This window comes from Centruroides vittatus, unplaced genomic scaffold, assembly GCF_030686945.1.
Source record: "Centruroides vittatus isolate TY-2023 unplaced genomic scaffold, ASM3068694v2 contig_1213, whole genome shotgun sequence".
NCBI classification, from domain to species: Eukaryota; Metazoa; Arthropoda; class Arachnida; order Scorpiones; family Buthidae; genus Centruroides; species Centruroides vittatus.
The window spans coordinates 1979068-1994956 of NW_027120776.1; the positions used below are offsets into that span (position 1 = coordinate 1979068).

The window sequence follows — 15889 nt, forward strand, 5'->3', positions numbered from 1 at the left end:
GACGATGTCCATAAACTTCGTTTAATTGGCCAGTATGCCGCTGCCGTATAGGCTTAATTATTATTCAACACAAATATACTTTATTACACATAAGTAGAATATACAATGAAAGGGTTAATTATTAATGCCTTATAGTTTTACGTGTTTCTTCGTTTATCTAACATTAACATATGGCTAATTTTCCATAGAAAGTCCTCATTGGAGGATTTCCTATGGGAATACCAAAATTACTCATGAAGATTAAGTGTAATAGTGGTTTGGTTTGGGTGGGATATGGCAAAGCAACACTTTGCCGATTACCATAAACACCCCTGTGATGGACAGTGCGTTGCGTTGCCACATCCCATTCAAACCATTAAAAAATAAATTGAGCAACATTTATATAAATCATTTTTTATATATCAGAATGAATTGGTCCCAATGAGAGCCATCATCAACAAATTTCAGTAAATTCGCAAAAAGTTCACTATAAATTGAATTCAAATCTTTTCTAGAAAAATATTTATTTATGGATTTAATTCCATTTTTATCCGAGTATATATTTACATGATTAATTAATATATATACTTATATAAATACATACACACGAAGTCTTTCACATCAAATTTACACACATACTTCGTAAACCAATCTTTTCGGGATTACAAACTGAAATTTTGGATACAAAAGTCCGTTTATATGGAATATATCATTGTAAATAAATATACAAAACTATAGTGCTCTTCAATCTTTCTCTTCTTGACTTATTATAGTACAGTTCATCAGGAAGATGCTTTCTTGATCCTATTGAAGAACTATAGAAGAATAAAGGAGATTCATCTTAGAATTCATTTAGCTATCTACTTAGTTCTTTAGAATCTATTTACTGTCCATCTTTTAAGATCATAATATTACTCTGGTTATTTAATTTGTATGGCTCTTTGCCTCATTGTGGCTATGGACAAACCCATTATAAGCATGAAAAAGACCTAGTGCCCATAGGGAGTGAGTCTTCTTCATGCATATAATGAGCGATATATCCATGACAGATAGGTTCTGCTGAGTTCACCATTTCTGCTTATAATCTACCATTTTACATTCATTCCGTGAACTATTTCAAAATGTCACTTAATTTTCCCGAAAAAAATCAGCTTAAGAAGATTCGCGGTTTTTACACGAATTTCCATCTTTAAAACCATTGTTGATTGAAGTCTTATGTTTAAATTTCTCGTTCAATTTAAAAATCTCTTCTATAAAATTACATGATCTTGATATAAAATAATTTTCTTTATAAAAATTCCGGATTATGTACATAATTATATATTTACAGAATGCATCATCCAAAATTTTTGAAGATATATATCAAAGCTATACACAAAATAAATTTTGAAAGAGTATATGTAGATGATGATGATGACTGGTAGGTTGAAGACGATGAGCAGTGATCTTTATTGCTTCCTACACAGGACGCATAACCCATGACACGAGCGATGTATACTTGTTCGTGGACACCATGGAATAGATGCGCCATTGGGCCAATTGCAAAAAGGGCAACGTCTTCGCCTCCGTGAGTCTCTGATTTTAGTGGCATTCCGGAATATTGGATATAATTGGGAGAAGCTGAAAACAAAAGGAAAGTACATAAGTTGTGTAAATGATATAATGGCTTTTGTTTCCTTAATCCCTTGTTCTTACGAGTCGTATCAACGTTTTCTTATAGCTGTTATCGTATATCAATGCAACACGAGGGCGATCTGCCAGGGCAATGCCACCCAAGATAACTTTTCTACAGAAAATTGATCCTTATTTAGGTGTTAGGTATACATGAAGAAAACTCGAAAAAATCCACGTGGTATCCTATCGTCTAAGCCTAAACCCAAGACCAAGGCTTGCGTATACTGGTTTTATAATTTTCAATAGTATTCGGCCACAGCCAACCAGTGGTCGAGTGGATTAAACCACTAAAGGTTCGCGCCTTGCCTACGGGCCGGCCACATGAAGTTTTCTGAGTTTCCTTTACGTTAGCAACACCTAAATGGGGCCAGTTTTCCATAAAAATTCTTCCCGAGAGGCATCCCTACTCGCCCACATATCGTGTTACCATATAAAAACAAACATTCTCAACAGAAATCAGGAGAGAAAATCATCATAAAGCGCAAAAGAAAAAAAAAACCTACTTGTATTTTCATCTTTGGCATCAGGTCTTTCTCCATTGATTAGATTAAAACCAGGACCATTAGTGTACATTAAAGTGGTGTAGGACTTATTATCCATATCAGATACATCGGCAATACCCAAAATTGGATTACCACGATTTGGATAACCATTAATGGTCAATACGTGTGAATGATCTGCAGTGACGACGATCAAGGTTTCATCTAAATCGACTACATTCAACGCTCTGCTGATGGCTAAAGAAAAAGCTACAGTGTCCTCTAAGGCCTTTATTGCACTTGAAGCATGGTGACCATGATCGATTCTTCCTCCTACAGATAAAATAAACAAGATATTCTCCAACATTTACAATTCTTAAACCTAGATAATTTGTACCTTCAACTAATAAGAAAAATCCTTTTTGGCTTTTTTTTAAGATGTTGATGGCTTTTTCTGTCATGTCAGCAAGGGAGGGTTCTCCATCTTCTCCCGTATTTCTTTCCAATTCGTATTGCATGTGGTCATAGTTGAATAAACCTTCAAAAATGTTTTAAAAATTACATTTAAAGTAGTAATTTGCGAAAAAACAGAAGGGCTTTGCATACCCAATGCATAATCCGTGTTAGCTACATCAATTTCATTAAATTGCTTCAAGTTCGTAACATAAGTGTACTTGCTGTTACGATTCTTCTTATCCATTTCCCAAACTTCGATCAAATTTCTTCCATCTTTTCTTTGTCCAGTTTGATTACTCTGATGATCTGTAACAGTTTTAGGAAGGAATTTCCTTCGTCCACCTCCAAATATAACCTAAATAATAACAATTTGCAATACATTCGTGTAATTAGCTTAATATTGTAAGATTAATAAACTAATGTGTTTCGTTACGTGGGTGACCCGCCAAGGAGGAAGACTTTCTATGCGAAATTGGTCCCTATTTAGGTGTTAGATACATAAAGAAAATGAACACTTTAAAATAAATACAAAGATTTTCAATATTTCACTACTGTCAAACACTAGTGGTTCCACGAAATTGAGTTAAATATAGTGAGGTGTCAGTGATAGAGAGGAAGAGAAAAACTACAGAGATGTTTCAATTAAAAGTCCAATTTACGTGAGAGATTTCACTGTATTAAAGAGATCCACAAGAAGCTTCAGGAGGAACAAATGCTGCTGCTGAGATTTATTTGTTCTTATTTGCATTTCTCGATTAAGCATGGCAATATCCTCTAAGGCAAGTATAGTTCATTTGCCACGAGATGAATCTTCTAGTTCTCTTGAAAGTCCTAAGCAGGGGACACCCTATGTAAAATACCTGGAGCTTAATTTTTGCACGTGTTTATGGTGAAGACACATGAAGGTAGTGTAAACAGAAGAAAATCTGATTAGAGAAGTTTTGATCCTTTAAGATAAAATCCCGTAAAGGGTGTTTGCATTATATTTAAAAACTTTTCAATATAAATTTTTTACCTTGGCATTTTTTCCTGGAATTTCCTCTACAAGTTGCCTGGCAATATCCAAACACCCCATTGAATCGGCTGGAACATCGCCGTCGCATTCCCAATCACGATGTACAGTATGGGCATAGAGTGCCGCCGGTGTAGCGTGAGTTACACGTGTGGTTGTAACCAGCCCGGTGTCTTTCCCTTTATTTTTTCGAAATTTTTTTTTTTGGAAAAATGTTACATTAAGAATCGTACAATTTATAGTTATATAATACAAGTAACATCAACCTTCGTTTTGTGACCACTCCATTATGGAACTAATTTCATTTCCTTTACTCGATTTGCATACGCCAACTTTAGCCTTAGCCGTTAACCCAATCATGCCATTTCTGGTTTTAACGCCCGTTAAAAATGCAGTTGCAGTTGCAGCCGAATCGGGTACTTGTTTACTCACGCTGTAAGTCTGCAAGAAAAGGATTATTGGAACAAAAGATCATCTGAAAGTGTAATTAATACACAGGGTGGTCCAACGTTCGGTTAACCATTCTACACCCTATACTGCCAACTTCCCAATCCCAGCTCTAAACTCGTTTTAATATTCATATTGACAAAGTGTACTGGTTAACCGACTTTGGCCCACCCACTGTTATATTATTTCGCTATAAAACACATAAAATTCTTGTTTGAAGATAAGGCTATCTTCAAACAAGAATATTATGTGTGTTTTATGCTTGCTAATTAATTAAAGGCAACGCGAAGGCCTGAGTTCGATTCGAGGCTACTCAAACGAAATCGAACTTGGATCCTCGTGGATTGAATGTTTAATTTTTAAAAACTCTTTCCGCCCTGTGGGCACTAACAGAGAATCTCAAGTTATTAGCAAGATGGGTTCGGCCAAGCCAACAATGAGGAGGCATGGCATATCTGGATGGACTTCCCCGAAAAATTCCTAGGGTTTTTTCGATCTTTCCGGATTCGATTTTGGACCAGTCAGAGCGACAGGTTGCGCCTTAACTGCTCGGCCAGTGAGGACTTTTATGAGAAAATGGACTCTATTTAAGTGAGATATACGCGAAGGATACTCGGAAAACTCCACGTAATTAGCCCATTGGCGAAGCGCGAACCTACGACTCAATGTTCACTGGTTTTTATCCACTCGGCCATTGGTGAGCCCCGGCCATCCGACCGTCTAAGATCGGGTTAATGAAATAAGGAAACACGAGACTGGAACGATCTGCCAAGGAAGGTGCCACCCGGGAATACTTTTTATGGGAAACTGACCGATATTTAGGCATTGGGAACGTGAAGAAACCCTAGAAAACTGCACTTGGTGAGACGCAAATCCGCCATTAACTGAGCTTTGGTAGATCGCCCAAGCCTTGCCTAATTCCAAAAATTAAGCACATAAAAATTAATATAGCCTATCTAGCTTACTTAATTTGAATTAATTACTTCGTAGGTATTAAAATAATGGCATTTAAATTATTTGACTTACTTTAATTAACGATACATATGGAAATTTATCAAAACTTAATTTGCTTTCTTCTCCAGGTTTGTTGTCCTTCTGTCCTTTATAGATTCTAGACGAAGTTATGGTAGATATACCCATGCCATCACCCAAAAATAAAATGACGTTTTTGGCTACATTGGTGTTCGTTCTTAAGTTCAAAGCTGCTTTTAACTCAGCATCACCAATTTCATTCCAATGACGAGCGTTTTGTTCTACAAGAAAAAATAAATTAATTAAATTCATTATATTGTTAGCCAGGAGGCAGCCTACCGCTCTTGGTACCCGAAATCGAATCCTCCAGACAGGTAAAAAATAAAACTCTAACAATTTTTCGGAAGATGGTCCGTATATGTTGGCCCCCTCCCTCACCGCTCTATTGTGGGTCTGACTGAACCCATAATGGACTTGCAAAAAGAGGTCCTCTTAGTGTCCACAGGACAGAAAGGGTTTTTTAAAATTTATCAATTTTCCGGACCATTTTAAAATCGATTCATGATGATGATGATTACGTCAAACCTATGGAGGAGCTGGATGATGAGGAACTTGAACTCATCTTGTGTATCTTTTTGGCTCCCTCCTGACGGATACTAAGAAGACCCTCATAGACCTGCCATAATCCATCCACCTCATTCAAGAATTCAGACCATTGTGGCGTCTTTGAATTCATGAATGGTTGACCTCTACTCTGTATGCAGTTTCATGCCAAACCACAAATGTGTTGGCCTCTACTTTGTGTGCAGCCCATGCCAAGCCTATGAGCATGGCAGAGGGCTCCGTACAGAGTAGCATGCAGGAGACTACAGGGTTCATGGCTTGTTTTGTTAGGCCATTTTTATGCCTAAGAAAACAAGCCACTTTCGTGTTAGAGGACCCGAAATTTTTAAAACATTAATTTTTAATGCTATTAAAACCGTTTAAAGAAAGGGTCCTAATTTACCATTTCGTCTAAGACCCGTAAACGCATGAAATTGATTTGGTCGCCATTTTGGAATCGAGTAATCTAAGTACCGATCGTAAGGTTTATTAGAAAAATGCAATTAAATAAATCCCATTATGAAAATTTTCATAAATATATTATAATTCGTAAAGCAGCTCACTTTAAAGTAGAAAATAAAAGTTTATGAATTAAAAAATAACGTAACGGGGAAATTAGGACACATTAATGCGTGAAGGAAAATAACTTCAAGGCTAAACACATCAAAATATGATAAAACACGGTTATGTTGTCAATAGTTGCATTGTTCATTGATAACTTCTATAATTATTTGCTTGGGCATTGTCTTTCGTAAAAAATTTTTTCCTAACACAACATAGATGGAATCCTCAAGTCTACATACCTTTGTTAGAGCTAGATAATTGATCCGTTGATCATTTACAAAAAATCTTCCTGCCTTGTGAGCTCTAAGAGGCCTTTCTGTCTTTCTAAACAAGCTCATTATGAGTTTCGCCAAGCCACAGTGGTGAATGATGAGACCTGACAGATCTGGAACAGATTGCACGTGAAAAATTCCTGAGCTTTTTCGACTCCCGAATCTCCCATGTGATAGGCTGACCTTTAACCGCTTGGCAATCCGGCCGTCTAATGAGTTAATTTGCATAACATGGATAGAAAATGTGGCATAGATACTACGATTAAATGCAACATTTCAACACGAGACACTAACATTTCAATTAAGCAATGACCATTATACCACAGGAAAATGAAACATTTCACTAGGACCCAAATTATAACGGCTCCACATAAATTTCAGTTGATTTGCTGCATCTAACGCAAAGCGCATAGTGCCAATTACCATAAAAGTTGTTTTTTTAAGCATATAACGTGTGATAAGGCTTAAAATTTCTTTCATATAGGGTTGGTTTTGTTTGAGGGAACACAGCAACACAACACATGACAAAGGGCCGAGAGGGAATTATCCCGGAGACTTTCTACGGAAATTGCCCCTATTTAGAGTTAGACCCAAGGAAACCCCCGTTATGCTTCTGTCAATATATTAAACCGGTTATGGCAGGGAGGTACAAGACTCGATATTCGAATCAATCTACTCATGATAACTCACTTAAATCGACTAAGCTATTTGGTCTGTACCTCTGCAAGTACCCTATAAGACCACACGAGGGATCTTATGAGACTCCGTGAGACCATGTGATGAAATATTACCAGTTGAGACCATGAAGTCTCAAATGGTTCCTCACGAGACGACTATGAAATATATCTTGCTCGTTTGTACTGCACCATTATAACAAGCAATATGGTAGATCTCCCATAATATCTATCCATAACGGGGCACCAATAATGGATTAAATACTGTTTGCAATGGGAAAATGGTTTGGATTTAGATTTATTCCTGTACGGCATGGGCAATCTGCCGAGGAAGATGCCTCCCGGGAGGTCGTTTATGAAAAACAGGCCCTATTTAGGTGTTACTAACACAAAGAAAACCCGGAAAACTACAGGTGGCCAACCCGTTGGAGAGGCTCGAACCCGCCCCAACTACTACTGTTCAATGGTTTTATCCACCGACACTGGTGGGCATGAGAAAATTGAATAGAGTAGTAACAATGAAATCCAAGTCCTTAAAAGTGGTTATGAATAATAATGTAATTCAAAAATAACCCAAAAATTTTTCAACTTATTTCTAGTTATAATTATGCAGCGATATTTTACTCTTTACTACTTATTCAATTTAATTTTTTTCAAGAAATTCACGCCTGAAAGTAAGCTAAACCGGATCATTTACAGGAAATGTAATACAAAATAGGAAACATTTCCATGAACTAAATAAGGAAATTACTGGCAATACATTTGCGAAATTTGAGAAATTAAGTGGTAACTTTTTGCAGAATAGAAGAAATTACAGGTTTTTCCACAATTTTAAAAGTAGCACGTATTCGCCCGGCTGTCTGAATGTGTTGGATAACTATATAATACATTTAGGATATGTATATCAGGCTCAACATATATTCATAATCAGGCAATATACAGCAGGCTATATATACTCAAGGTCAATATATACTTATCGTTTATCCTTCAGGCTATCTGAATGACAGGCTGAATAATAAATGATAAGTTTATGTTAAGATGTATTGGACGTACGATCAATACTCAGTTGATGCCCATTAGTGGAATGGATAAAACCAGAGAACATTAGTCATTGTTTCGTGGAGTTTCCTTGTTTTCTTCACGTGTCTAATACCTGTTTTTTTTTCTGTAGAAAGTGCTCCCTGGAGGCATTCCTCATTGGCAGATCGCCCAAGTATTGCGTACCCAGTGGCGTAGCGAACATAACTGGCGCCCGGGGCACGACACTTTATTGGCGCCCCTCCCCCTCCCCCTCCCCTCCCCCTCCCCCTCCCGAAACACATATAGTTTGTAATTGTAAAAGCCTTACTGTCCTTAAATTCTATTATTATTGTTAATTGTCTACTTGGACTTTACTTATTAATAGGATTTTATACTGGTGTTTAAAGATTGGCACAGTAATGAGAGTTAGTTCAGGAAAGAACAAAATTTCTTTATTATATCACCTGTAGTAATAATTTCTGCTTCAACTATACCTGTCACTCCTAGGAGTTAGGAGTGACAGGTATAGTTTGAAGCAGAAATTATTACTACAGGTGATATAATAAAGAAATTTTGTTCTTTCCTGAACTAACTCTCATTACTGTGCCAATCTTTAAACACCAGTATAAAATCCTATTAATAAGTAAAGTCCAAGTAGACAATTAACAATAACATGTAGTTTGTCTTGGAGACCATTGGCGTACCTCATCCCATCAATCCCATAATTACTTTCACTTTACATGGTAAATACTCTTATTATTTCTGAAAGGAAATAAATTATTCATGTCAGACACTTTGCCAAGGGTGAGGTTTAAAACAAAACACATAACGTCGTTTATAATGTAGATATATAGGTAATACAATACTAGAATACAACACTAGACAGATACTAGACACATGTTCAGTTGACAACGACGTCGTGAATAATTAATTACTTAATTAATATTACTTATTGTGTTTAACATTCCTCTGTTAGGAAAAGCCTGTTTATACTTTATGTAAATATAAACAGGCTTTTTCAAACAGGAATATATTTAAATTATATGATAAAGAATAATCCTCGTTTTACGACTACAAATAATGGGATTTTAAAACGTCGTAAACCAAGCGTAACAGTTCAGTATTTTAGTTGCAAAGTGGGTGTTTGTAAAAGTATTCATCCATTGTAAAGGTGTCTTTATAAAACAATCTAAACACTAGTCAGCCTGTTCTACTGGTGTCAATATCAAGTAAAACTGAGACCTAATAAACTAAGGAGGGCACAAAATATGTACAATACATTTATTTTCAGTTCTTTCCGAATGGAAGGGCTCTCTCACAACCTCCTTTTTCATGGTCTTTATTTATGTAAAGTCATTGTAAAACTTGATGTATCATACTACCTTTACAATATAATTATACGAGAATCTCACACTGTATTTACTACGACCTCGCTTTACGACTTACCCCACTTTAACAACTTTCTATTTCGAGTGAAAGGCTGTGTGTATTTTGTTGGTAGTGTACTGTACGTAGTGTGTGACTTTGAACGTAATCTAAATTTATGATATTAAGTTTATGGTGTAAGACGGCTCGTTTTACGACGGATTTCTGGAAATAAGTTGTAAATTAGGAATGTTGCCTGGTAAATCGGCAAATTTTGCGTCAGAAAATCACGTGATTTCTAGCTGTCAAATTCAAATTTGTGTGCTGACCTCGTTATTACATATAATTCTTATTCGCTGTTCTTCTGTTTAACGCTACACCCCATTTAGTGCCAGCATCCAATTGTGTTTAGAATTCAGTAGAATTATGGCATTGGTATCTGCAGATGCAATCACTCTACAACGACATTTCCCTAAAAATAGGCAGTGTCTTAGATATTTCTCTAAAAACACACAATATTAGAAATTTCCCTAAAAATAGACAACGTCATAAAAATTTCCCTAAAAATAGACAACGTCATAGAAAATTCTCTAAAAACACACAATATTAGAAATTTCCCTAAAAGTAACGTCATAAAAATTTCCCTAAAGATAGACAACGTCATAAAAATTTCCCTAAAAATAGACTACGTCATAGAAAATTCTCTAAAACAGACAATGTCATAGAAATTTCCCTAAAATAGATGGCATAGAAATTTCCCTAAAAATAGAGAATGTCATCGACCTAAAGGATGGGAATGGAATAAATTATAACCATAAATACCAGGAATAAACTGTAATTGAATAAATTGAATATAAAAAAAAAATATTCAGTCGAGGACCGTTAACAACTGGTTTTTAAAAAGCGTCGTAAAGCGAGCCCAACATGTCCCCGAAGTTCAGTGTTATAAATTGTTAAAATATTCATAGTAACCTCGCTTTTACGACCTAATTAATTTGCCGTATAGTCAGTCACCGATCTTCAACACGTTCAGTGTTACAAACTGGGATTAAGTACCGAAAAATTTGTAAATTCGTAAAAGCGGGGGAGTGTCGTAAAGGTCGAACCACGTTTTTCTGCAGATACGTGCTTTGCATAGCAATAAGATGGCGACTTTTTCTTTAGAAAACCACTCTCGAAAAACAGCAACGTTATCCTATGAGAAATTGCCTGGGCTCCCCACTAACACAGGGCTCCAAGCCAAACATTTATAAGAAAATATTTCTCAAAGAAAAACGTCTGAAGTCAAAACGTTGTACATGGGGGCCCCCTAATTCAAATTCGCCTGTGCCCCATGAAGCTATAACACGCGCCACTGCTCCGAGAGGATCCATTCTTCCAGGGATTATAATTTATCATCTTGACATTGAAGATAATTGATTTAAAACGCTGTATCAGTGGAAAATCAACAGATATAAACGGTTAATTGATGAAGATACCCGGGGGATGTCGCAATTTTAATTGCTACTCGCAGCTGTTTCTATTTTTTTTTTTTAACCTGTTTAAAACGAATTTCTTTCTTTATATTATCATCAGAATTTCCATGAATTTACATGGAAATTACGCTTTCGAAACCGTAAAAAATGCTAAAAATTTAGCTAAAATGTAATGTAAAAATGAAAGTTACGGGCACACAACATAACATTTAATTAGTTTGAAAGCAGAATTAAATAAAAATAAGCATACGGATAGCCCAAAAGTCATTTAACTGTGTCACATCTCTGTGTACTCCAAACACACTTAAAAAATAACCTGCAAACAACGGCCATTTCTTCACGTTGTTCAGAGGTTTGATTGTATTTACAGTTTTTTGTAGCGGTTAACTGACTTTTGGACCTCCCGTTCCGTGAATATTTTTCTTAATTAAAAAAAATATATATATGTATGTTTATAAATTTTTCGCGATTTTGCCAATTCATTTAGAGTACGTTGAATATTTTTACTGTATTATAAAGATTGAAAAATAAAAAACTACTTTCTTTACAATTCATAACAATGACTGAACACTATTTTAAATTTAGTGTTAGGCACAAAAGAAAAATAATGACTGGACTGTAAGACGTAAAAATAAAACACATTACGCAGGAACCTCCCAATAGAGGACACCAGCTCATAAATGGCCGTTTTTTTTTTCAATAAAAAATGCATATAAAAAATAACCTCCAAATGACGGCCATTTTTTTAAACGTTTTTATCAGTGACCGTTGTACAGAGGTTTAAATAGCCTATATTTAATTCCTCCGTTCCGAAGAACTTCTCCCGTTTAGGCAGGTTTCGTTTTAATTCGGGTTCCGTCTTTAACAGGTTTTACTGTATTCGATAGTACTTTCAGTATCAGATAATTTACTTTTTAGCAAGGATTAATTCTTCTTATTGAAATAATGCTAAAAAAATTGATTTTTGCACCTATTTTTAGTACTTTAAAACCATTAAAGATATGTTTTGACATATCTTTAATGGTTTTAATGCTAAATAAATCATCCACAGCAGTTATAATTATAATATTTTCCGATTTATTCTAAAAATAACAATGAAATTCAATTGTTAAATGTGACATTTAAACTGCAATCATCACACATATGTGATAAATAACAGGCATGACCTGTTCTTATTTTGAAAAAAATCCCTTGTTATATAAGTGATAAGCCTGATTAATGATGCAACAAATTCTTTATTTTATTTCTAAATATTTCATAACAAACAAGCTCTAGGAAATTTCAATAACCTACTTTCACACACACACAACTGTTTTTACACCTCTTTGTAACTGTTTACTTGTCTCAATTGTCCCTTAGTATTATATAGTAAATGGCTCATTTATTACAGTTTTCATTTATTATTAAAGCAAAAAACCTGCGTAAACCGGAATTTCTTCCGTTTTGAACAGGTTTTACTGTATTTATATACATATTTTTACAGTATTTATTTATGATTTACAGCTTACAAATGGGAAATGTGTATGCACTGATGTTATCAATTTAACATTACCTGATGATTAGTGATTGTGAACAATGCATGAATTGACTGTATTCACATGAATTTATATCATTTATGCATGTGAATGTACTCTCATCAAATCAAAATATTAGTATCAGTGTTTTAGATTGGTCAGTGATGCTGTTATCAACCAAGCATCATCACTGTGTGGATTAAAACTTCATCATCATTCACAACATTATCATCAGATTGATGTTTCAGTGCTTGGATTGATATCATTATCATGATCAGTGCTGATTTTCAGCTTAGGACTGTGTTATAAGTCTATAACTTAGGGCCTTACATTTTTATATGTCATTATTTGGTGGAGGGGAAGGGCCTGTTATTTGTTATAGCTTAGAGCCACAACAGGTCTCTGACTCCAAAACACAGCCTTGATACTAAAGCAAAGTATACAACAATTTACTAGTTTTATTAAACTATATTATAATTAATAAAGTAAAATATATAATTAGAAAATCTCCACACATTAATATATGTTTATAACAGCATAGTAACAAGTTTTTATGCGCTTTGTAAGCTGGAAGCAATTAATTTAGTACAAACAAGCTTGAGAGACAAATAACCTCTTATATTTTCTGCTTATTATTATCAAATAATTCTATAAAATAAGATAATTTCCTTGCTTAAAATACATGATTCTTAATTGACTCATTATATATTTGATTAAAATTAATTAAAATAACAATTAGAATCACTTAATTAATCAGTACTTTTAATAGATAAATACTTATAAACTGAATGAAACTCAATAACAGTAAGGTATAAGGGAAATTGTGTAAGGAAAAGAGAGGAAATGAGGATGAATTTCTCGCAATACAAATGAGGAAATTGCCTCAAGGTATTCTCATTCGGTCTGAACTTGATAAGAGGAGAAATAAATGTAAAAATCCGTAAAAGAATTGTGTTTTTTTTAATACAAAACGGATGATTAATTGACGTAATTATAACGTTATACAACTGTACACACCCAACAGCTGTTACTGTATTTTAACGATTGTTAAAAAAATTCAGTTTCCACATCATAATTCTGTGCAATACGGAGCTTGATATTTTTAGAAATTAAACAAAAAAATTATGTAAAATAATAATTAATTTAGGGCAGACATCTTGTTTGTCCGGTTAACAGAATATATTTTAGGCCCTAGATAATTTTTTTTTTTTTTGATGAAGGTGTCTCCAGGAATGATTTACTTTATTACACTCGAACCTGTAAACAACGGCCGCTTTTTTCGAAGAAAAATGCAGTACGAATCGACATCCAAACAACGGCCATTTATACAGGTTTAGCTGTATTTACAGTGCTTTAAATTATATACGACAATTGGAGCGTCGTAAAGCGAGACGTTCTACTTTCTATAAGTTCAATGTAATAAATTAATATTATATCCTTGAAAAAATCCAATAAAGGGCCTAAAGGAATGTGTTTTTTTATTGTTTACTTTAAATATATATATACTACACACCCTGCTTTATGACCTAATTAGCAACTAGACCGATGTCGTAAAGCGAGTCGTTATATATTCCCTGTCATTAATCAAGATTGAATTCCCGAAAAATAATAGTAAACACTTCGAGAAACACAATTTATGCGTTTTATATCTTATGAATACACGTGGGACCTTTATTTTTGTCCATCTAAAACAGTGAAGTATGGGGAATTAGTACCATAAAGGCCGTCGTAAAGCGAGCCATTCTACTTCATATAAGTACAGTGGATTAATTAAGATTACGTTCGTGGTTCCAACACTAAACACGGTACATAGATACTGCATTGTATACAACATAAACTACGATTCGTAAAAGCGCGGCTGGTTGTCTGTACGTAGTCAATTACGTAGAGAGTGGCCCGAAAGCCATTTTATCGTGCATTATTTAGTTAATGTTAATCGAAGCGCTAAATCGAGGTATTCTAATCAGGTCCGTCGAGAGGAGAGCGTTGGAGAAAAATCCCCATCTCCCCCTCTCCGTTTTGTATACTAAAATGCAAAAGAGGCCCAATAAGGGGCGAAAGGCACCCACTCTATCTCCGGGCCCGTACCAATCTTTTAACGGCACTGACTCTAATTATATAAGATTATTTTGTACTACAATGGATATTTTAGGCATACGCTGGCCAGGTTTTTGTCATAGGGCCTCATATTTTTTAAAGGCATTAGGCACGCTTAAATATATCCTTGACGATATTCGATTTTGGTCCAGTATTCAAGTATCAGTCGCGATCCTAAACCACGTACAATGTCGATTTACATCACACTATTATATTATATAAATGGGGCCTCGCATAACGTAAAAGGGCCACGACTCGGAATCCAGTATTAGCAAGGATTTTGAACATTTCGCAATCAAAAAACAGTCATTACGTGTTATAAAAGAAGTCTTACAAGTTCACATTTGATAGGGCCTCTTATCACCTAGAAATAACTTAGAAACCTCTTACACAAATGGACTTAGACCTGTTGTGGCCCCAAGTTATAACATAAAACAGGCCCTTCTCCTGTACCATATAATGATACACGAGGCCCTAAGCTACAGATTCATCTTACAGCGCGTTTAGCACATTTCCTACCCTGTCGCTCTACAATATCAAGTATTGTTTGATGTAGCTATATATTAAAGAGGCCTCTTGTTAGGGCCTTTCAGTAATCTAATAGTAATTCTCTAACAGTTTGAATTCTAGATCTTATACAATACCAAGTAACCTGTGATAAAGGCTTTATATTATACAAAAATGACCACACAAATCGATAGTTATTAGGGCCTTTCAAACTAAACCCCCAGCAACGGTTTTACGTGATAATTTTTTTCTTAAATTATGCTAATTATTATTATAAATTAAAATAATAATTTACTAACCATCTAAGAGATCAGAGAAGACAAAGGTGGAACACAGCAATACAATAACACAGCGTATCCATCTGGGCCCTTCCATCTTCTGTGTACAAATAACAGCTTCTTCTTCCCTCAAACACACTCAACTAAATATGCTAAAAATGAATAAACCTGTTAGGAGCAGCGGAGTCTCACGTGACCTCCAACCAACTGAATTAATTCCCCCCTCCCTCAGACTTTCCTGTTAAACTGCAACGTCGTTACACAGAACACGTGTTGTTGCCACACTAGACGACATATAAACGTTTTATACGAATTAATAAATTAAGAAATAAAATAAAATTTATATTCGATTGCTTTATAACGATCTACTTTACCCCTTTATCTATTACTTTTGTTTGTTTGTTCCATTTGATAATTAGCAATCAATCAGTTTAAAGGGTAAACAATAGCAATATTTTCTGTTGTTTCGTAATAATAATAATAATAATAAAACCTTTGTAA

The 15889-nt window shown here is 34.9% G+C and overlaps 1 protein-coding gene across 1 annotated transcript; it reads right to left on the minus strand.

Moving 5' to 3' along the window:
• Positions 1-486: 486 nt before the first annotated feature.
• Positions 487-15619, minus strand: LOC136986417 (alkaline phosphatase-like). Its single transcript, XM_067283952.1, has 8 exons — positions 15410-15619; positions 5074-5300; positions 3867-4041; positions 3604-3779; positions 2739-2943; positions 2530-2670; positions 2157-2465; positions 487-1599 (listed from the first exon to the last, which is right to left on the minus strand). Exons 1-8 carry the CDS (start codon positions 15483-15485, stop codon positions 1316-1318), a joined length of 1593 nt encoding a protein of 530 aa, XP_067140053.1. The 5' UTR covers positions 15486-15619; the 3' UTR covers positions 487-1315.
• Positions 15620-15889: the final 270 nt, after the last annotated feature.